The sequence below is a fragment of the Salvelinus namaycush genome, chromosome 27 (assembly GCF_016432855.1).
Source record: "Salvelinus namaycush isolate Seneca chromosome 27, SaNama_1.0, whole genome shotgun sequence".
Lineage (NCBI taxonomy): Eukaryota > Metazoa > Chordata > Actinopteri > Salmoniformes > Salmonidae > Salvelinus > Salvelinus namaycush.
The window spans coordinates 15652418-15674988 of NC_052333.1; the positions used below are offsets into that span (position 1 = coordinate 15652418).

Genomic DNA, 22571 nt, shown 5'->3' on the forward strand with positions numbered 1-22571 from the left:
GTCAGTTGGCTTTTCATAGCCGATCATTAAGAGTATTTCTACCGTTCCTGCGGTCTCTAGAGAGTTGAAAACAGCAGGCCTGGGACAGGTAGCTCGTCCGGTGGACAGGTCAGGGTTCCATAGCCGCAGGCAGAACAGTTGAAACTGGAACAGCAGCAAGGCCAGGTGGACTGGGGACAGCAAGGAGTCATCATGCCCGGTAGTCCTGACACATGGTCCTAGGGCTCAGGTCCTCCGAGAGAGAGAAAGAAGGAGAGAATTAGAGAGAGCATACTTAAATTCACACAGGACACCGGATAAGACAGGAGAAGTACTCCAGATATAACAAACTGACCCTAGCCCCCCGACACATAAACTACTGCAGCATAAATACTGGAGGCTGAGACAGGAGGGGTCAGGAGACACTGTGGCCCTATCCGATGATACCCCCGGACAGGGCCAAACAGGAAGGATGTAACCCCACCCACTTTGCCAAAGCACAGCCCCCGCACCACTAGAGGGATATCTTCAACCACCAACTTACAATCCTGAGACAAGGCCGAGTATAGTCCACAAAGATCTCCGCCACGGCACAAACCAAGGGGGGGGCTCCAACCCAGACAGGAAGATCACGTCAGTGACTCAACCCACTCAAGTGATGCACCCCTCCTAGGGACGGCATGAAAGAGCACCAGTAAGCCAGTGACTCAGCCCCTGTAAGAGGCAGAGAATCCCAGTGGAGAGAGGGGAACCGGCCAGGCAGAGACAGCAGGGGCGGTTCGTTGTTCCAGAGCCTTTCCGTTCACCTTTACACTCCTGGGCCAGACTACACTCAATCATATGACCTACTGAAGAGATGAGTCTTCAGTAAAGACTTAAAAGTTGAGACAGAGTCTGCGTCTCTCACATGGGTAGGCAGACCATTCCATAAAAATGGAGCTCTATAGGAGAAAGCCCTGCCTCCAGCTGTTTGCTTAGAAATTCTAGGGACAATTAGGAGGCCTGCGTCTTGTGACCGTAGCGTACGTGTAGGTATGTACGGCAGGACTAACTCGGAAAGATAGGTAGGAGCAAGCCCATGTAACGCTTTGTAGGTTAACAGTAAAACCTTGAAATCAGCCCTTGCCTCAACAGGAAGCCAGTGTAGGGAAGCTAGCACTGGAGTAATATGATCAAATTTTTGGGGTCTAGTCAGGATTCTAGCAGCTGTATTTAGCACTAACTGAAGTTTATTTAGTGCTTTAGCCGGAAAGTAGAGCATTGCAGTAGTCTAACCTAGAAGTAACAAAAGCATGGATACATTTTTCTGCATCATTTTTGGACAGAAAATTTCAGATTTTTGCAATGTTACGTAGATGGAAATAAGCTGTCCTTGAAACAGTCTTGATATGTTCGTCAAAAGAGAGATCAGGGTCCAGAGTAACGCCGAGGTCCTTCACAGTTTTGTTTGAGACGACTTTACAACCATCAAGATTAATTGTCAGATTTAACAGAAGATCTCTTTGTTTCTTGGGACCTAGAACAAGCATCTCTGTTTTGTCCGAGTTTAAAAGTAGAAAGTTTTCAGCCATCCACTTCCTTATGTCTGAAACACAGGCTTCTAGCGAGGGCAATTTTGGGGCTTCACCATGTTTCATTGAAATGTATAGCTGTGTGTCGTCCGCATAGCAGTGAAAGTTAACATTATGTTTTCGAATGACATCCCCAAGAGGTAAAATATATAGTGAAAACAATAGTGGTCCTAAAACGGAACCTTGAGGAACACTGAAATATACAGTTGATTTGTCAGAGGACAAACCATTCACAGAGACAAACTGATATCTTTCCGACAGATAAGATCTAAACCAGGCCAGAACTTGTCCGTGTAGACCAATTTGGGTTTCCAATCTCTCCAAAAGAATGTGGTGATCGATGGTATCAAAGGCAGCACTAAGGTCTAGTAGCACGAGGACAGATGCAGAGCCTCGGTCTGACGCCATTAAAAGGTAATTTACCACCTTCACAAGTGCAGTCTCAGTGCTATGATGGGGTCTAAAACCAGACTGAAGCATTTTGTATACATTGTTTGTCTTCAGGAAGGCAGTGAGTTGCTGCGCAACAGCTTTTTCTAAAAAATTTGAGAGGAATGGAAGATTTGATATAGGCCGATAGTTTTTTTTATATTTTCTGGGTCAAGGTTTGGCTTTTTCAAGAGAGGCTTTATTACTGCCACTTTTAGTGAGTTTGGTACACATCCGGTGGATAGAGAGCCGTTTATTATGTTCAACATAGGAGGGCCAAGCACATGAAGCAGCTCTTTCAGTAGTTTAGTTGGAACAGGATCCAGTATGCAGCTTGAAGGTTTAGAGGCCATGATTATTTTCATCATTGTGTCAAGAGATATAGTACTAAAACACTTAAGTGTCTCTCTTGATCCTAGGTCCTGGCAGAGTTGTGCAGACTCAGGACAGCTGAGCTTTGGAGGAATACGCAGATTTAAAGAGGAGTCCGTAATTTGCTTTCTAATGATCATGATCTTTTCCTCAAAGAAGTTCGTAAATTTATTACTGCTGAAGTGAAAGCCATCCTCACTTGGGGAATGCTGCTTTTTAGTTAGCTTTGCGACAGTATCAAAAATACATTTTGGATTGTTCTTATTTTCCTCAATTAAGTTGGAAAAGTAGGATGATCGAGCAGCAGTGAGGGCTCTTCGATACTGCACGGTACTGTCTTTCCAAGCTAGTCGGAAGACTTCCAGTTCGGTGTGGCGCCATTACCGTTCCAATTTTCTGGAAGCTTGCTTCAGAGCCCGGGTATTTTCTGTATACCAGGGAGCTAGTTTCTTATGACAAATGTTTTTAGTTTTTAGGGGTGCAACTGCATCTAGGGTATTGCGCAAGGTTAAATTGAGTTCCTCAGTTAGGTGGTTAACTGATTTTTGTCCTCTGACGTCCTTGGGTAGGCAGAAGGAGTCTGGAAGGGCATCAAGGAATCTTTGTGTTGTCTGAGAATTTTGATGCTCCTTGGTTGGGGTCTGAGCAGATTATTTGTTGCGATTGCAAACGTAATAAAATGGTGGTCCGATAGTCCAGGATTATGAGGAAAAACATTAAGATCTACAACATTTATTCCATGGGACAAAACTACACTGCTCAAAAAAATAAAGGGAACACTTAAACAACACAATGTAACTCCAAGTCGATCACACTTCTGTGAAATCAAACTGTCCACTTAGGAAGCAACACTGATTGACAATACATTTCACATGCTGTTGTGCAAATGGAATAGACAAAAGGTGGAAATTATAGGCAATTAGCAAGACACCCCCAAAAAAGGAGTGATTCTGCAGTTGGTGACCACAGACCACTTCTCAGTTCCTATGCTTCCTGGCTGATGTTTTGGTCACTTTTGAATGCTGGCGGTGCTTTTACTCTAGTGGTAGCATGAGACGGAGTCTACAACCCACACAAGTGGCTCAGGTAGTGCAGCTCATCCAGGATGGCACATCAATGCGAGCTGTGGCAAGAAGGTTTGCTGTGTCTGTCAGCGTAGTGTCCAGAGCATGGAGGCGCTACCAGGAGACAGGCCAGTACATCAGGAGACGTGGAGGAGGCCGTAGGAGGGCAACAACCCAGCAGCAGGACCGCTACCTCCGCCTTTGTGCAAGGAGGAGGAGGAGCACTGCCAGAGCCCTGCAAAATGACCTCCAGCAGGCCACAAATGTGCATGTGTCTGCTCAAACAGTCAGAAACAGACTCCATGAGGGTGGTATGAGGGCCCGACGTCCACAGGTGGGGGTTGTGCTTACAGCCCAACACCGTGCAGGACGTTTGGCATTTGCCAGAGAACACCAAGATTGGCAAATTCGCCACTGGCGCCCTGTGCTCTTCACAGATGAAAGCTGGTTCACACTGAGCACATGTGACAGACGTGACAGAGTCTGGAGACGCCGTGGAGAACGTTCTGCTGCCTGCAACATCCTCCAGCATGACCGGTTTGGCGGTGGGTCAGTCATGGTGTGGGGTGGCATTTCTTTGGGGGGCCGCACAGCCCTCCATGTGCTTGCCAGAGGTAGCCTGACTGCCATTAGGTACCGAGATGAGATCCTCAGACCCCTTGTGAGACCATATGCTGATGCGGTTGGCCCTGGGTTCCTCCTAATGCAAGACAATGCTAGACCTCATGTGGCTGGAGTGTCAGCAGTTCCTGCAAGAGGAAGGCATGCTATGGACTGGCCCGCCCGTTCCCCAGACCTGAATCCAATTGATCACATCTGGGACATCATGTCTCGCTCCATCCACCAACGCCACGTTGCACCACAGACTGTCCAGGAGTTGGCGGATGCTTTAGTCCAGGTCTGGGAGGAGATCCCTCAGGAGACCATCCGGCACCTCATCAGGAGCATACCCAGGCGTTGTAGGGAGGTCATACAGGCACGTGGAGGCCACACACACTACTGAGCCTCATTTGGACTTGTTTTAAGGACATTACATCAAAGTTGGATCAGCCTGTAGTGTGGTTTTCCACTTTAATTTTGAGTGTGACTCCAAATCCAGACCTCCATGGGTTGATAAATTTGATTTCCATTGATAATTTTTGTGTGATTTTGTTGTCAGCACATTCAACTATGTAAAGAAAAAAGTATTTAATAAAAATATTTCATTCATTCAGATCTAGGATGTGTTATTTTAGTGTTCCCTTTATTTTTTTGAGCAGTGTAGGTCCAGAGTATGACTGTGGCAGTGAGTAGGTCCAGAGACATGTTGGACAAAACCCACTGAGTCGATGATGGCTCCAAAAGCCTTTTGGAGTGGGTCTGTGGACTTTTCCATGTGAATATTAAAATCACCAAAAATTAGAATATTATCTGCTATGACTACAAGGTCCGATAGGAATTCAGGGAACTCAGTGAGGAACGCTGTATATGGCCCAGGAGGCCTGTAAACAGTAGCTATACAAAGTGATTGAGTAGGCTGCATAGATTTCATGACTAGAAGATCAAAAGACGAAAACGTCATTTTTTGGGGGGATAAATTGAAATTTGCTATCGTAAATGTTAGCAACACCTCCGCCTTTGCGGGATGCACGGGGGATATGGTCACTAGTGTAACCAGGAGGTGAGGCCTCATTTAACACAGTAAATTCATCAGGCTTAAGCCATGTTTCAGTCAGGCCAATCACATCAAGATTATGATCAGTGATTAGTTCATTGACTATAACTGCCTTTGAAGTGAGGGATCTAACATTAAGTAGCCCTATTTTGAGATGTGAGGTATCACAATCTTTTTCAATAATGGCAGGAATGGAGGAGGTCTTTATCCTAGTGAGATTGCTAAGGCGAACACCGCCATGTTTAGTTTTGCCCAACCTAGGTCGAGGCACAGACACAGTCTCAATGGGGATAGCTGAGCTGACTACACTGACTATGCTAGTGGCAGACTCCACTAAGCTGGCAGGCTGGCTAACAGCCTGCTGCCTGGCCTGCACCCTATTTCATTGTGGAGCTAGAGGAGTTAGAGCCCTGTCTATGTTGGTAGATAAGATGAGAGCACCCCTCCAGCTAGGATGGAGTCCATCACTCCTCAGCAGGTCAGGCTTGGTCCTGTTTGTGGGTGAGTCCAAGAAAGAGGGCCAATTATCTACAAATTCAATCTTTTGGGAGGGTCAGAAAACAGTTTTCAACCAGCGATTGAGTTGTGAGACTCTGCTGTAGAGCTCATCACTCCCCCTAACTGGGAGGGGGCCAGAGACAATTACTCAATGCCGACACATCTTTCTAGCTGATTTACACGCTGAAGCTATGTTGCGTTTGGTGACCTCTGACTGTTTCATCTTAACATCGTTTGTGCCGACGTGGATAACAATATCTCTATACTCTCTACACTCGCCAGTTTTAGCTTTAGCCAGCACCATCTTCAGATTAGCCTTAACGTCGGTAGCCCTGCCCCCTAGTAAACAGTGTATGATCACTGGGTGATTCGTTTTAAGTCTAATACTGCGGGTAATGGAGTCGCCAATGACTAGGGTTTTCAATTTGTCAGAGCTAATGGTGGGAAGCTTCGGCGTCTCTGACCCCGTAACGGGAGGAGTAGAGACAAGAGAAGACTCGGCCTCAGACTCCGACTCGCTACTTAATGGGGAAAACCGGTTGAAAGTTTCTGTCGGCTGAATGAGCGACACCAGTTGAGCATTCCTACAGCATTTCCCTCCAGAAGCCATGAGAAAGTTGTCCGGCTGCGGGGACCGTGCGGGGGGATTTATACTACTATCTGTACTTACTGGTGGCACAGACGCTGTTTCATCCTTTCCTACACTGAAATTACCCTTGCCTAACGATTGCGTCTGAAGCTGGGCTTGCAGCACAGCTATCCTCGCCGTAAGGCGATCGTTCTCCTGTATATTATGAGTACAGCGACTGCAATTAGAAGGCATCATGTTAATGTTACTACTTAGCTTCGGCTGTTGAAGGTGCTGACGAACCATGTCCAGATAAAGCGTCCGGAGTGAAAAAGTTGAATGAGGGAAAAACTAAAAATATAAACGGTAATTAAAAAGTAAAAACCGTGAAGTTGTCAGCTAGCAACAAAACGCACAGCAACACGTCTGCAAGTTCAAACTGATAACCTGAATGACCCTAGAAAGTTTTGGAATGCTATTAAGTCTATGTCTGGTAACAGTAATGTTAATGAATTACCGTCATGTGTTTTGAAGGACTCTGTTGCTATATATGACAAAACTGAAATGCTGAATTGTTTCAATGAGCACTTTGTATCATCTGGTAGGCTGTTTGATTCAGTGTCCTCTGTCTCTGTACAACCCTGTGTGGATGAACCAGTGTCCTCTGTCTCTGTACAACCCTGTGTGGATGAACCAGTGAGAGCTGGTCAAACTTTTAGCTTTTTGCCATTTTCAGTGCAGGTGGTACATAAAGCCCTGAAATCCTTAGTTCAAAGAAAGCCTGCAGGTCCTGATCTTTTGGATCCCTGCTTTTTAAATCTGGCAGCTGATTTCATTGCTGAACCACTTACATATCTGTTCAATCTAACCCTGGAATGTAATGAAATTCCAAAGATCTGGAAATCAGCATTTGTCCTACCACTTTTAAAAGGGGAAGATCCAACTCTTTTAAATAATTATAGGCCAATCTCAAAGCTGTCACCCCTGGTGAAAATACTTGAAACCCTTGTAAGTGAACAGCTAAAAGAGTTTTTATTTACTAACTCTATTTTATCAATGTACCAATCGGGCTTCAGGAAGAAGCATAGCACAATTACAGCAGCCATGAAGGTTTTAAATGATATCACTGAGCCCTTGACAAAAAACAGCACTGTGTCTCACTTTTTATTGATCTCTCTAAGGCTTTTGATACAGTTGATCATGCTATACTAAGGCAGAGATTGTTGAGTGTCGGTCTTTCGGAGCATGCAGTTGCATGGTTTGCTAACTATCTGTCTGATAGAACTCAGTGCACTCAATTTGATGGGCTTATGTCTGTTAAATTGTCTGTCCTGAATGGTGTGCCCCAAGGCTCTGTACTTGGTCCTCTCTTATTCACTATTTATATAAATGATTTAGACAAAAATGTCCAAAATGCACAACTTCATTTTTATGCTGATGATACTGTTATTTACTGTTGTGCCTCGTCTCTTACAAAAGCTTTCCAGAACTTGCAAACTGCTTTTTATACTGTTCAACATACCTTGTGTCAATTGAAGTTTATCCTCAATACTGACAACTAAACTAATGGTGTTTTCTACTGCAAGAAATAGACCTCTGAACCTTTCACCTATTACTACCTGTCAGGGCAAGGAGATTGAGGTTGTAACCTCATATAAATATCTTGGAATTCTAATTGATGACGGCCTCTCTTTTAAATTGCATATTCAACAACTTACAAAAAAATTGAAGCTGAAATTGGGTTTTTATTTTAGGAATAAGGCCTGTTTTTCTTTTGAAGCCAGAAGGAGGCTAGTATCAGCTACATTTATGCCTTTACTAGACTATGGGGATATTTTATATATGAATGCTTCCGCTCAGTGTTTGAGATCAATTGACACTCTTTACCATGGCACTTTGAGATTTATTTTAAACTGCAAAACCCTTACGCACCACTGCACTTTGTATACCAGGGTTGGCTGGCCTTCTCTAGTCACTCGTAGGCTCAGTCACTGGTATACTTTTATTTACAAAGCCATTTTGGGTTTACTACCTTTTTATTTGGGCATTTTTATTGTTCAGAAATGTGGTGGGTACTCTCTTCGTTCGCTAGACTTTATCCTGCTAACTGTTCCAAATGTCCGAACTGAATTTGGTAAAAGGTATTTTATGTACTCTGCGCCATCGTCTTGGAAAAATATTAAAATAATTTTAAACTGGAAGAACTTGTCCCGATTGGTGTTTTTAAATCACTGATGAAGGATTTTGAGGCTGATTCCCTGACCTGTCAATGTTTTTAATTTGCTGTTTTTGATTTTGTTATACTCTTGTGAATTCAATGGTTTTTACTAGATTACTTGTAGTTTTTCATGTCTGTCTGTAATTTTTGTAATGACTTGGTGCTGCCTATCTTGGCCAGGACACTCTTGAAATAGAGATTTTAAATCTCAATGAGCCCTTCCTGGTTAAATAAAGGTTAAATTTAACTAGGCAAGTCAGTTAAGAACAAATTCTTATTTACAATGACGGCCTACCAAAAGGCAAAAGGCCTCCTGCGGGGACGGGGGCCTGGGATTTAAAAAAATAAATACAATCTAAATATAGGACAAAACACACGTCACAACAAGAGAGACACAACACTACATAAAGAGAAACCTAAGACAACACCATAACAAGGCAGCAACACATGACAACACAGCATGGTAGCAACACAACATGGTAGCAACACAAAAACATGGTACAAACATTATTGGGCAAAGTCAACAGTACAAAGGTCAAGAAGGTAGAGACAACATTACATCATACAAAGCAGCCACAACTGTCAGTGAGTGTCCATGATTGAGTCTTTGAATGAAGATATTGAGATGTCCAGTTTGAGTGTTTGTTGCAACTCGTTCCAGTCGCTAGCTGCAGCGAACTGAAAAGAGGAGCGACCCATGGATGTGTGTGCTAATAGCTACCTGGTATGAAAAAAGTGTTTGTTGAGAAAGCTCTAACGCAGTTAAGATTTCCAATTCTGATTATTTTCTTTTTAATTGTGATTTATTCAACCCAGATGCAAATGCGGTTGCATTATTTTTTATCAAACCTTTGGTGGCCTCCCATACAATCTGGGGGTCATCGACGGAATTTGTATTGATCAGTATAAATGTATTTAGTTCTATTTCAAATTGATCACAGAATGTAGGATTTTGTAGAAATGTAAACGTTGAAACGCAATCTTGTGGCTCTTTTAGGAGATTCTGACATTTTGTAATTGGTGGTAGTAGTAGGCGTGGTGATCGGACAAGTTCATATGTCAAATTTCATTTTTTTTTTTGTTGAGAAAATAGAGGTGTAGATAATATAAAATCGATGCAGGAGAATGTTTTAAGCCTATTTGAGTAGAAAGTGTATTCGTTTGCTTTTGGATTATGTGCTCGCCAGGCATCAATGAGGTTGTAATCAGAGGGTATATGTTGGAGAGCCTGGATTGTAGTTGGTTATATTAGATTTGTCCCGCGTGTTCAAAATGGCATTCCTGTCTGTCCCAATATCCAGATGGAATTCAGTTAATTCTAACATTATGCTGTTCAGAGAATGAAAATAAATAGGATCATATGAATTTGGAGCATACACAGTACAGTAATAAAGTCAGTTTCTGCTTTCTAGGTCTTCACCTTAACCCAATATGGTGATTTTGAGCTTCTTATTCATCATTATGATTACACAATCAGTTTTGTTTGGGGCTGATGAAAAAGCAGTCATTTTGTACAAATGGTTCTGCTTTCTATCTGCGTCCTAATGGAGCAGGTCCTAATCGTCCTAATGGAGCAGGTGTGTTTTTGGAGCATTGCTATATCAATATAGTTTCTTGCTTGGATGTCACGACAGTGGTAGGACAATTTAGGCCTTTCAAATTCCAAAAGAGAACAGCTAGTGTTGCCATTGTTTTTCAGAAAGAAATGTTATATTAATGATATAATTGTTATCTTTAGTGTTGATAAGCCCATGGATGTGTAACAAAAAGCAGGACCCACAGGGAAACTCACCCATTGGTCTTTCCCACCCAGAAAACCGTCCCTGTAAACCCCCCCCCTCCCTAACCTCCCCAGTTCCCCCTGCCCTATCATTACACAGTTACTGCATGTGGCAGCCTTACACATGGAGTCTCTTAACGGGATTGCAGCCATAAGAAGTTGACGGGATGATATGACAACAGCCAGTGAAAGTGCAGGGTGCCAAATTCAAAAAACAGAAATCTCATAATTAAAATTCCTCAGACATACATGTGTCTTATACCATTTTAAAGGTAATCTTGTTAACTTCGTATGGCTGCAGGGGCAGTATTGAGTAGCTTGGATGAAAGGTGCACAGAGGTGCCCATATTAAACGGCCTGCTCCTCAGTCCCAGTTGCTAATATATGCATAGTATTATTCATATTGGATAGAAAACACTCTGAAGTTTCTAAAACTGTTTGAATTATGTCTGTGAGTATAACAGAACTCATATGGCAGGCAAAAACCGGAGAAAAAATCCGAAGTGGAAATTCTGAGGCTGGTCGAGTTTCATCCAAGATCCCATTGAAATCACAGCGAGATATGAATGAGTATTCACTTCCTACGGCTTCCACTTCCTACGGCTTCCACTAGATGTCAACAGTCTATCACCTGTGGGTCTGAAAAGATGCTTCTCTTCCCCAAAAGTGTGCTGTGAATTCTACTACATTGAAAGCCAAAAGGAGTTTAACATCCTGTCATTTTTAAGCATATCCCCCCAAAAAAATCCCGATCCCAGGCTGTGTCATTACCGGCCGTGACCGGGAGTCCCATAGGGTGATACACAATTGGCCCAGTGTCGTCCGGGTTAGGGGATGGTTTGGCCGTGGGGGTTTACTTAGCTCATTGCGCTATAGCGACTCCTTGTGGCGGGCCAGGCGCCTGCAGGCTGACTCCGGTCGTCAGTTGAACGGTGTTTCCTCCGACACATCAGTGCAGCTGGTTAAGCAAGCGGGTGTTAAGAAGCACAGTTTGGCAGGTCATGTTTCGGAGGACGCATGACTCGACCTTTGCCTGTCCCTATCCTGTTTGGGAGTTGCAGCAATAAGACAATCGTAGTCACGAAATTGAGGATAAAAAGGGGCAAAAGAAATTACAAAAAAATATATATTTTAAAAAAGTAACTCTTGCAGACGTGTTTAGAAAATATACTAGAACGATTAGTGGAAGCAGGGTGGTAGCTCCACTCCCCTTTCTTTGCAAGTTACGGGCAAGTCTATTGGCCAAATGTCCCCTCACCTTCTGAAATTCGAAAGATCGAACACCTATGAAATTGTGATTTATCCATCCGAAGTTGACAAAAGTTGTGACAAAAGCTGCAGACCGGAACAATGTTCCTCGTTAGTGGTCGCATCCCACAGTCTGTTGAAAGATGCTACGATACCAGTTATGTTACATGCGTACATCCACGAGAGTAATATATGCTAGTCAGCCTGATTACCAAATAAAAACAACTGTACGATGGTACATTTTGAACACTCCAACCTGATGTCCTTCTAAATATTTTTGTAAAGTTGTGGTTTTTGTCTTGCCTTGTCTCATTAGCTGATACTGTTTGGTCTGGACTGTCCTTTGAGATTCAGAGTTGACTATAAAGGTGTTGTCCTACAGATTGTCCTGTACCTTCTTCCCAGAGATAAACGTTATGGTTAAAGCCCTGTGAAATATGAAATCTATAAGCCTTGTGGTGACACTGTTAGTTCTCCCTCCACCCCCAGGTCTGAGTGCAATCATCGAGTGCCACAGTCACGGCCAGCCCCCCCTCTACCTCTGCCAGGTGTGTGGGTGTAAAGTCTTCCAGAACTGCATCATCGTCCATGTAACCACAGACTGCCACCGACTTTCCTACCTGGTAAGTAACAAGGAACCATCATATGGAGTACCACATAACTAGTATTGGGAATTTTCCAGTACATGTGGGCACATTATACATCTAAGCAGAATAAGTGCACTCTATATGTGTGTCTAGGTCATTAGGCTAAGGGAAGCCATTACCTAGTCCAGTGAGGTTCATTAGACGTACATTAGGAGCATAGGTTTGTATTACTTAACCTCTCTGGGATATGTGGGACGGTAGCGTCCCACGTGGCCAACATCCAGTGAAAATGCAGAGCGCCAAATTCAAATGAATTGCTATAAAAATTCAACTTTCATGAAATCACACATTCAATATACCAAATTAAAGCTAGACTTGTTGTGAATCCAGCCAACGTGTCAGATTTCAAAAATGCTTTACGGCGAAAGCAAACAATGCTATTATCTGAGGATAGCACCCCAGCAAACAATCACAGACCATCATATTTCAACCCTCCCGGCGCGTCACAAAACGCAGAAATAAAGATATAATTCATGCCTTACATTTGACAAGCTTCTTCTGTTGGCACTCCAATATGTCCCATAAACATCACAAATTGTCCTTTTTGTTCGATTAATTCCTTCTATATATATCCAAAATGTCCATTTATTTGGCGTGTTTGATCCAGTAAAAAAAACCTTGTCCAACTACTACAAAAGTTACCTGTAAGCTTTGTCCAAACATTTCAAACTACTGTAATACAACTTTAGGTATTTTTTAACGTAAATAATCGATAAAATTGAAGACGGGATGATCTGTGTTCAATACCGGAGGAAAACAATGTGTAGCATGCTTTCTGGTCACGCGCCTCTAACAAACAGTACACTTCACTGGAGCCTCATTCTGAACATGGCTACTTCTTCATTTCTCAAAGGAAAAACTCAACCAATTTCTAAAGACTGTTGACATCCAGTGGAAGCGATAGGAACTGCCAGAAGGTCCCTTAGAAATCTGGATTCCCAATGAAAACCCATTGAAAAGAGAGTGACCTCAAAACAAAAAAATTCTGAATGGTTAATATGAATAATAATATGCATATATTAGCATCTGGGACTGAGTAGGAGGCAGTTTACTCTGGGCACGCTTTTCATCCAAATGTGAAAATGCTACCCCCTAATCCATAAGAAGTTTTAAGCACCATTAGACATGCACCTGCCTTGGGAGTGTGCATGTCTGTTTATTTTGGTACCATTGCTATGGCCTAATGTTTACTGTTGTACCATTTGCTATGGTACTAAGTGTTGTGACTCTTTACTCAATACTTTTGTTGAAGCACGTTTGGCAGTGATTACAGCCTCAAGTATTCTTGGGTATGACACTACAAGCTTGGCAAACCTGTATTTGGGGAGCTGCTCACATTCTTCTCTGCAGATCCTCTCAAGCTCTATCAGGTTGGATGGGGAGCGTCACTGCACAGCTATTTTCAGGTCTCTCCAGAGATGTTCGATCGGGTCAAGTCCGGGCTCTGGCTGGGCCACTCAAGGACATTCAGAGTCTTGTCCTTGAAGCCACTCCTGCGTTGACTTAGCGGTGTGCTTAGGGTTGTTGTCCTGTTGGAAGGTGAACCTTTCACCCAAGTCTGAGGTCCTGAGCACTGTGGAGCAGGTTTTCATCAATGATCCCTCTGTACTTGGCTCTATTCATCTTTCCCTCGATCCTGACTAGTCTCCCAGTACCTGTCGCCCCCGATTGCTCCGTTTGGCCAGGTGGCCAGCTCTAGGAAGAATCTTGGTGGTTCCAAACTTCTTCCATTTAAGAGTGATGGAGGCCACTGTGTTTTTGGGGACCTTCAATGTTGGTACCCTTCCTCAGATCTGTGCCTCGACACAATCCTGTATCGGAGCTCTACGAACAAATCCTTTCGACCTCATGGCTTGGTATTTGGTCTGACATGCACTGTCAACTGTGGGACAGGTGTGTGCCTTTCCAAATCTTGTCCAATCAATTGAATTTACCACAGGTGGACTCCAATCAAGATGTAGAAACATCTCAAGGATGATCAATGGAAATGGGATGCACCGGAGGTCAATTTCAAGTCTCATAGCAAAGGGTCTGAATACTTTTGTAAATAAGGTATTTGTTAGGTTTAGACATTTTTCAAATGTATTAAAAACAGTTATCGCTTTGTCATTATGAGGTATTGTGTGTAGATTGATGAGGGAAAAAATATAGACATTTTAGAATTAGGCTGTAATTTAACAATCACGAGGTTCGTGATTCTGAAAGGACAGCAACCGTAATACCAGCGCACTTATGTATGAGAGTACACTTTTTGTAAAACACAAAGGTCCAGTGCTCTAGTGGAGGGTATTCGCAGGTATAAGCCATATACCCACTTTTTTTTTTTCAATGGGCATTGCGTATACTCACTTCTTAATCCCCACTGATGCGTATCAAAGTAGTGTAGTGGAGGTGTACGACTTATCAATTATGTAGTACAATAGAGAAATCATCCATAAAGTAGCCAACACAATTGCAAAGCACGTGAAATGTATTGACATGGGTGCCGCACACACAGCCAAGTTTCAGCGGAATATAATTTGCAGGCAGCAAGAACGCTCAGCTCAACTGGTTTTGACATGGAGCAGCTCACAGAATAATGACTTCGGTAGCCGGTAGGGTAGGAAATACTTTTCAACTTACGCTGTCTACCAGTAAATGCTAATTAAGGTAACAATGGGTATGCAAACCAGCTATTGAAAAAGTTTGGTCCAAAGTGTTGGTTAGTAGGCTATTTGTGATAACCAATTCGGTCTGTTTGCATCAGAGGCGTAGGCATGGGTGGGCCTGGGTGGACACAGGTGTGATTTTGAGAGTGAAAAAAAACTGGATTTTTCAAACAGGGTGCCTTTTCTTCGCTGGGTGGGCCATTTTTGGGTATTTTTGGCAAAATTAGAGTTTACTCACTTCTCCAGACACCACTGCATAGGGCTGATGGAAAGACCACAGTCACGCACTGCATGATGTTAAAGGATAAACAGTCCATTCACATTAACATAATAAGCCAGTAGGTCCCAATCATAAGAATACAAAAACACAACCAATAGGCTAAGCATTTCCCAATCGAAATGTACAACTATTACTTCCCATTGCAAAAAAACCCATTTTATTCAAAGTAACCGGTGACCTAAAGTTTAAATGCAACAATGTTTCACACACAAGTTATTTTCAAAGAGATGGCTAACAGCAGGCGATCTGCAATAAAAAATTCTCAGTTACACTCACCAGTTGATCATTTGAAACTTAACCTTTGCCTTCTATCTAGCATCTGATGGCCTAGCTAATGGCTGACTTAGATAGCTAGATTTTATCTCCCCAGAGACCAGCAAAGAAAAATCCTAATTAGATTTATTTTTTATTCTTTCCTTTCCAACAAAAACTGAAGAGATTAAATCAGAACATAATATGAAAAAATATAATTATTATAATTATTTTATAAATCCTGAGCCTTTCTCTGAAGGTGTAGAAGGCCCATTGCTCCTACTGTGTTTGGGTTAGTAATAATTTGTACAGTGGCTCTATTTTCCCTCAGCATTTTTTCACTATTCTGAATGTCTAAAGAATCCATATGTTCTTTTAAAATATGAACACAAAAATACTGGACATTTGGAGCTCTTATCATGGTCTTGAATTGGATTTGCATTTTTCTGGTCTCGGTCTTGACTGTGTCTCAGTCCCCTTGTCCCCCTCCTCGGTCTTGACTTGGACTCAATTTGCTCCGGTCTCGCTTTAGCTGGTCTCGAACACAACACTGGTAGTAGGTGAATAGTCAATCAGATTATATAAATACCAGAGCCCGGTTGCATAAAACATCTTAAAAGTTGAGGAATAATATTCCCTTACCTAAGGGAATTGTTTAAAGGTGTAGCCTAGAGCCCCTCAAATATTTCCTTAGGTAAAGGCATAGTTAAGGGGCTTTACGGTAGTTTGAAGGCATGTATGACAGAAAGAGTATCTGGTTACCATGGAGACGGCCTGATTCACTTACTAAACGTCTCATCAAAGAGATCCCTTTAATTTTGTGAGATAGCCAAATAAAACTTCTACAATCAAGACAGGATAACCAAATTGCTTCAGAAGATAAAAAACATGTTTCTTGCAGAGGATTGTGCCATGGATTGTGCACCTTCCATCGTTTAGCTAAATAGCTAGCTGGTTGATGTTTTCCTTTTGTAACCCGAGCAGATGAATCAATGTATTTATAAAGCCCTTCTTACATCAGCCTAAAACCTCAAACAGCAAGCAATGCTGGTGTGGAAGCATGGTTGCTAGGAAAAACTCCCTAGAAAGGCAGGAACCTAGGAAGAAACCTTGAGAGGAACCAGGCTATGAGGGGTGGCCAGTCCTCTTCTGGCTGGGCTGGGTGGAGATTATAACAGAACATGGCCAAGATGTTCAAACGTTCATGTAATCACAGTGGTTGTAGAGGGTGCAACAGGTCAGCATTTGAGGAGTAAATGTCAGTTGGCTTTTCATAGAGATACTCTGAATGATCGGCTACCACACCTGCTGTCTTGAGAGAGAGAACTTAAATTCACACAGGAGAAATACTCCAAAGAGAGTACTTAAATTCACACAGGACACTGAATAAGACAGGAGAAATACTGCAGATAAAACAGACTGACCCTAGCCCCCTGACACAAACTATTGCAGCATAAATACTGGAGGCTGAGACAGGAGGGGTTGAGACACTGGCCCCGTCCGACGATACCCCCAGACAGGGCCAAACAGGCAGGATATAACCCCACCCACTTTGCCAAAGCACAGCCCCCACACCACTAGAGGGAGATAAACAGACCACCAACTAACTACCCTGAGACAAGGCTCCACCACCGCACAAGCCTGATGGGGCGCAAAACCAGACAGGAAGATCACGTCAGTGACTCAACCCACTCAAGTGACGAACCCCTCCTAGGGACGGCATGGAAGAGCACTAGTAAGCCAGTGACTCAGCCCCCGTAATAGGGTTTGAGGCAGAGAATCCCAGTGGAGAGAGGGGAACCGGCCAGGCAGAGACAGCAAGGGCGGTTTGTTGCTCCAGTGCCTTTCCGTTCACCTTCACACTGCTGGGCCAGACTACACTCAATAATAGGACCTACTGAAGAGATGAGTCTTCAATAAAGACTTATAGGTCGAGAACGAGTCTGTGTTTCTCACATGGATAGGCAGACCATTCCATAAAAATTGAGCTCTATAGGAGAAAGCCCTGCCTCCAGCTGTTTGCTTAGAAATTCTAAGGACAGTAAGGAGGCCTGCGTCTTGTGACCATAGCGTACGTGTAGGTATGTACGGCAGGACCAAATCAGAAAGATGGGTAATAGCAAGCCCATGTAATGCTTCGTAGGCTAGCAGTAAAACCTTAACAGGAAGCCAGTGTAGAGAGGCTAGCACTGGAGTAATATGATCAAATTTTGGGGTTATAGTCAAGATTCTAGCAGCCGTGTTTAGCACTAACCGAAGTTCATTTAGTGCTTTATCTGGGTAGCCAGAAAGTAGAGCATTGCAGTAGTCTAACCTAGAAGTGACAAAAGCATGGATTATTTTTTCTCAATTTTTGGACAGAAAGTTTCAGATTTTTGCAATGTTACGTAGATGGAAAAAAGCTGTCCTTGAAACAGTCTTGATATGTTCGTCAAAAGAAAGATCAGGGTCCAGACTAACGCCGAGGTCCTTCACAGTTTTATTTGAGATGACTGTACAACCATCAAGATTCAACAGAAGATCTCTTTGTTTCTTGGGACCTAGAACTAGCATCTCTGTTTTGTCTGAGTTTAAAGTTAGAACATTTGCCGCCATCCACTTCCTTATGTTTGAAACACAGGCTTCCAGGGAGGGCAATTTTGGGGCTTCACCATGTTTCATTGAAATGTATAGCTGTGTGTCGTCCGCATAGCAGTGAAAGTTAACATTATGTTTCTGAAGGACATCACCAAGAGGTAAAATATATAGGGAAAACAATAGTGGTCCTAAAACAGAGCCTTGAGGAACACCGAAATTTACAGTTGATTTGTCAGAGGACAAACCATCTACTTAAACAAACTGATATCTTTCCGACAGATAAGATCTAAACCAGGCCAGAACTTGTCCGTGTAGACCAATTTGGGTTTCCAATCTCCAAAAGAATGTGATGATCGATGGTATCAAAAGCAGCACTAAGGTCTAGGAGCATGAGGACAGATAAAGAGCCTCGGTCTGACACCATTAAAAAGTAATTTACAACCTTCACAAGTGCAGTCTCGGTACTATGATGGGGTCTAAAACCAGACTGAAGCATTTCGTATACATTGTTTGTCTTCAGGAAGGCAGTGAGTTGCTGCGCAACAGCTTTTCTAACAGTTTTGAGAGAAATGGGAGATTCGATATAGGCCGATTTTTAGTTTTTTATATTTTCTGGTTCAAGGTTTGGCTTTTTCAAGAAAGGCTTTATTTCTGCCACTTTTTTAGTGAGTTTAGTACACATCCGGTGGATAGGGAGCCATTTATTATGTTCAACATAGGAGGGCCAAGCACAGGAAGCAGCTCTTTCAGTAGTTCCATTGGAATAGGGTGAATGACACATTCACCTTCACAAATGCTGTTTACATTGATATCCATACTAAATGAAGCAGTTAAGGGATGTTATGGCCACCCTTAACCTTTCACTTAATTTAAGGGTGAAATTCACCTTCAAATGTTTTGTGCAACTGACTTAAAGTTAAGGAAACCTTAAGGGAAAATATGAGGGGAAAACCAGGCCCAGGTGACTAGTCACGCTGAGTATGTAGAGTAGTAGGTGAATAGTCACTTCGACTATATAGAATACCAGATGACTAATCAATCAGTGTATATAGTAACATGTAACTACTGTAGTCACTCAGGGTATATAGGACCAGGTGACTAGCCATTTAGGCTCTATAGTGGCGGTTTCCCAGACACTGATTAACCCTAGTCCTGGACATAAACGCAAGATTAATGAAGAATCTCCAGTACAAGTTGATTAGTCACTCAGAGTATAATGGAGTACCAGATGACTAGCCACTTAAGGTATGTAGATTACCAGGTGATTTATCACTCAGATTATATAGAGTACTATGTAACTCGTCATTCATAGTGATACGTTTTATTCAATATGCAATGAACTTGTTTACCAGGAGTCAACTCAGAGTGAAGTTAAATTGTTTAATACTAAAAGATGCAACAGCTGAATACGTGCCTTTCGAGTGGCGCAGCACTCTTATATCCAAGCAAATCTCCCCCCGCCTATACAGTGATACAGTATACTTCAGTAGTTTTCCACTAACATGACACAGCACTTTCCACTGACCCTTATTAAGACAGGTTAATCTGCAAACCATGACCCAGGAGTTGTGACAGTCTCAACCGCTGTTGGCGCCACTTCCTCTTATCATCCTGCTGTTAGGCCATGGAGCATCCCTGTGGTTTCCAGTCACAAGCTTTCTAACGGACAGTTCCCCAAAACCACACATACCCTAGTATGCAATAACCTTTTTCTCTACTTTCACTGTAACTCTAACGGTGTCCCGTGTGGCTCAGTTGGTACAGCATGGTGCTTGCAATGCCAGGGTTGTGTGTTCGATTCCCATCGGGAACCATTGCGAAAAAGGATAAGAGAGTCTGCTAAAATGTCAATGTAAACTCTATACAAAAGTATCCCAGAAACTTAACGCCTCATTCTACTTCTCCTTAATCACACAAAGCTATTATGTACAATCTATCAAGAGGCATAGTCACAATCTTACACTCTGACTTCTGTTCAGAGGTTAATTACGTCACATTGAAATCAGTCAGTCACATTGGCAGGTAGGATATTTAGACTTACTCCACATTTTGTTACCGCCTGATTTCAAAATTGATTTTGACCCATATACACACACAATACCCCATAATGGCAAAGTGAAAATGTGTTTTTCGAAATTTTTGCAAATGTATAAAAAATGATATACAGAAAACTTTGAACTGAATTCAAATGTAACCGAGTTAAGGAAGATGTGGAGTGAACCCGAAGAAGGGCCTCTTCCCACCAGTCATCGTCAGTTCAAGTTCTCTTCCCGAGTCAGTCTTTATTTTGTTGATGGGATAGGTTTCAGAGGAGAGCATAACATTGTATAGGCCCGAGATCAGACCTCCCCAAATCTGCGGGAGCGACAGGATTCCTGCTAATAGTCTGTCAGGAGGTGATTGAGGAAAGGTAGGAAACTGAGAACGAACCAAATTTTGAGCTTGGAAATAGCGGAAAAGATTTGATTGAGGCCAATTACATTTAGCTACAAGGTAGTTCAAACTGGCAAAGGTCCCATCAAAAAATAAATTTTTGAAACATACCACTTTCTCTCCCGCCACAAACAATAGCCTGGTCAAGCTTGGAGGGTATAAATAGATGGTTGTTACAAATGGGGCTTAAAAGAGAACGTGCAGAAATTGTAAAATGCTGACAGTTGTTTCCAGATATTCAGAGTAGAGAGCACAATGGGATTTCAAATCAAATGTTATTTGTCACATGAGCCGAATACAACAGGTGTAGTAGACCTTACAGTGAAATGCTTACTTACAAGCCTTTAACCAACAATGCCGTTTTAGGGGAAAAAAAGTGTTAAAGTATTTACTAAAATAAACTGAATGTAAATTATAATTTTTTAAATAACAAATACTTAAGGAGCATCAATAAAATAACAGGAGCGAGGCTATATACAGGGGGTACCGGTACAGAGTCAATGGGCGGGGCGACCGGTTAGTCGAGGTAATTGAGGTAATACAGTGCCTTGCAAGAGTTCATCTCCCTTGTCGTTTTTCCTATTTTGTTGCATTACAACCTGTAATTTAAATAGATTTTTATTTGGATTTCATGCAATGGACATGCACAAAAGAGTCCAAATTGGTGAAGTGAAATGAAAAAATGTACTTGTTTCAAAAAATTCTGAAAAATAAAAAACATAAAAGTGGTGCGTGCTTAAATGTTGTTTAAAATGGCGGCGGAAGAAATGGCAGCAGTTTTTACCGGTGCCCAACCAATTGTGAGATTATATGGTTTTTTTTCGCGTTATTTGTAACTTATTTTGTACATAATGTTTCTGCAACCGTATCTTACGGCAAAAAATAGCTTCTGGATATCAGGACAGCGATCACTCACCTCGGATTAGACCAAACAAAATCTACAACAATAAAACATTCTCCAAACACTCCACAGGGCCGACATCCGGTTATTTGCAAGAGGAAGCGACGCAGGTACAGAGGACAAAGAGCCGGGTGCCTGGTCAGGACCCGGAGAAGGCGACAGGGAAAGCTGCCATTACCGTCAATACTACTCGCCAATGTGCAATCATTGGACAATAAATTAGACATGGTACGATCACGAATATCCTACCAACGGGACATCAAAAACTGTAATATCCTATGTTTCACGGAATCGTGGCTGAATGACGGCATGGATATTCAGCTAGCGGGATACACGCTGCACCTGTGCATATTTGTAAACAGCTGGTACACAAAATCTAAGAAAGTCTCTAGATTTTGCTCGCCTGAAGTAGAGTATATTGTGATAAATTGCAGGCCACACTACTTGACTAGAGAGTTTTCAGCTATACTTTTCGTGGCTGTTTATTTACCACCACAGACAGATGCTGGCACTAAGACCGCACTCAGTCAGCTGTATAAGGAAATAAGCAAACAGGAAACCACTCACCCAGAGTCGGCACTCCTAGTGGCCGGAGACTTTCATGCAGGGAAACTTAAATCAGTTATACCAAATTTCTATCAACATGTTAAATGTGCAACCAGAGGGGAAAAAATTCTAGATCACCTTTACTCCACACACCGAGATGCGAACAAAGCTCTCCCTCGCCCTCCATTTGGTAAATCCGACCATAACTCTATCATCCTGATTCCTGCTTACAACCTAAAATTAAAGCAGGAAGCACCAGTGACTCGGTCTATAAAAAAGTGGTCAGATGTAGCAGATGCTAAATTACAGGACTGTTTTGCTATCACAGACTGGAACATGTTCCGGGATTCTTCCGATGGCATTGAGCAGTACACCACATCAGTCACTGGCTTTATCAATAAGTGCATTGAGGACGTCGTCCCCACAGTGACTGAATGTACATTCCCCAACCAGAAGCCATGGATTACAGGCAACATTCGCACTGAGCTAAAGGTGCGGGACTCTAACCCGGAAGCTTACAAGAAATCCTGCTATGCCCTGCGACGAACCATCAAACAAGCAAAGCGTCAATACAGGGCTAAGATTGAATCATACTACACCGGCTCTGATGCTTGTTTTATGTGGCAAGGCTTGCAAACTATTACAGACTACAAAGGGAAGCACAGCCGAGAGCTGCCCAGTGACAGGAGCCTACCAGACGAGCTAAATCACTTCTATGCTCGCTTCGAGACAAGCAACACTAAGGCATGCATGAGAGCATCAGCTGTTCTGGACGACTGTGTGATCACGCTTTCCGTAGCCGACGTGAGTAAGACCTTTAAACAGGTCAACATACACAAGGCTGCGTGGCCAGACGGTTTACCAGGACGTGTGCTCCGGGCATGTGCTGACCAACTGGCAGGTGTC

General features: G+C 42.7%; 1 protein-coding gene across 1 annotated transcript in view; it reads left to right on the forward strand.

Moving 5' to 3' along the window:
* Nucleotides 1-22571, forward strand: part of LOC120022087 — an 80028-nt gene that overhangs the window by 14403 nt on the left and 43054 nt on the right. The window contains exon 5 of the mRNA XM_038965902.1: nt 11871-12004. Coding sequence (XP_038821830.1) covers nt 11871-12004 — 134 coding nt within the window. The remainder of the gene's footprint in view (nt 1-11870; nt 12005-22571) is intronic.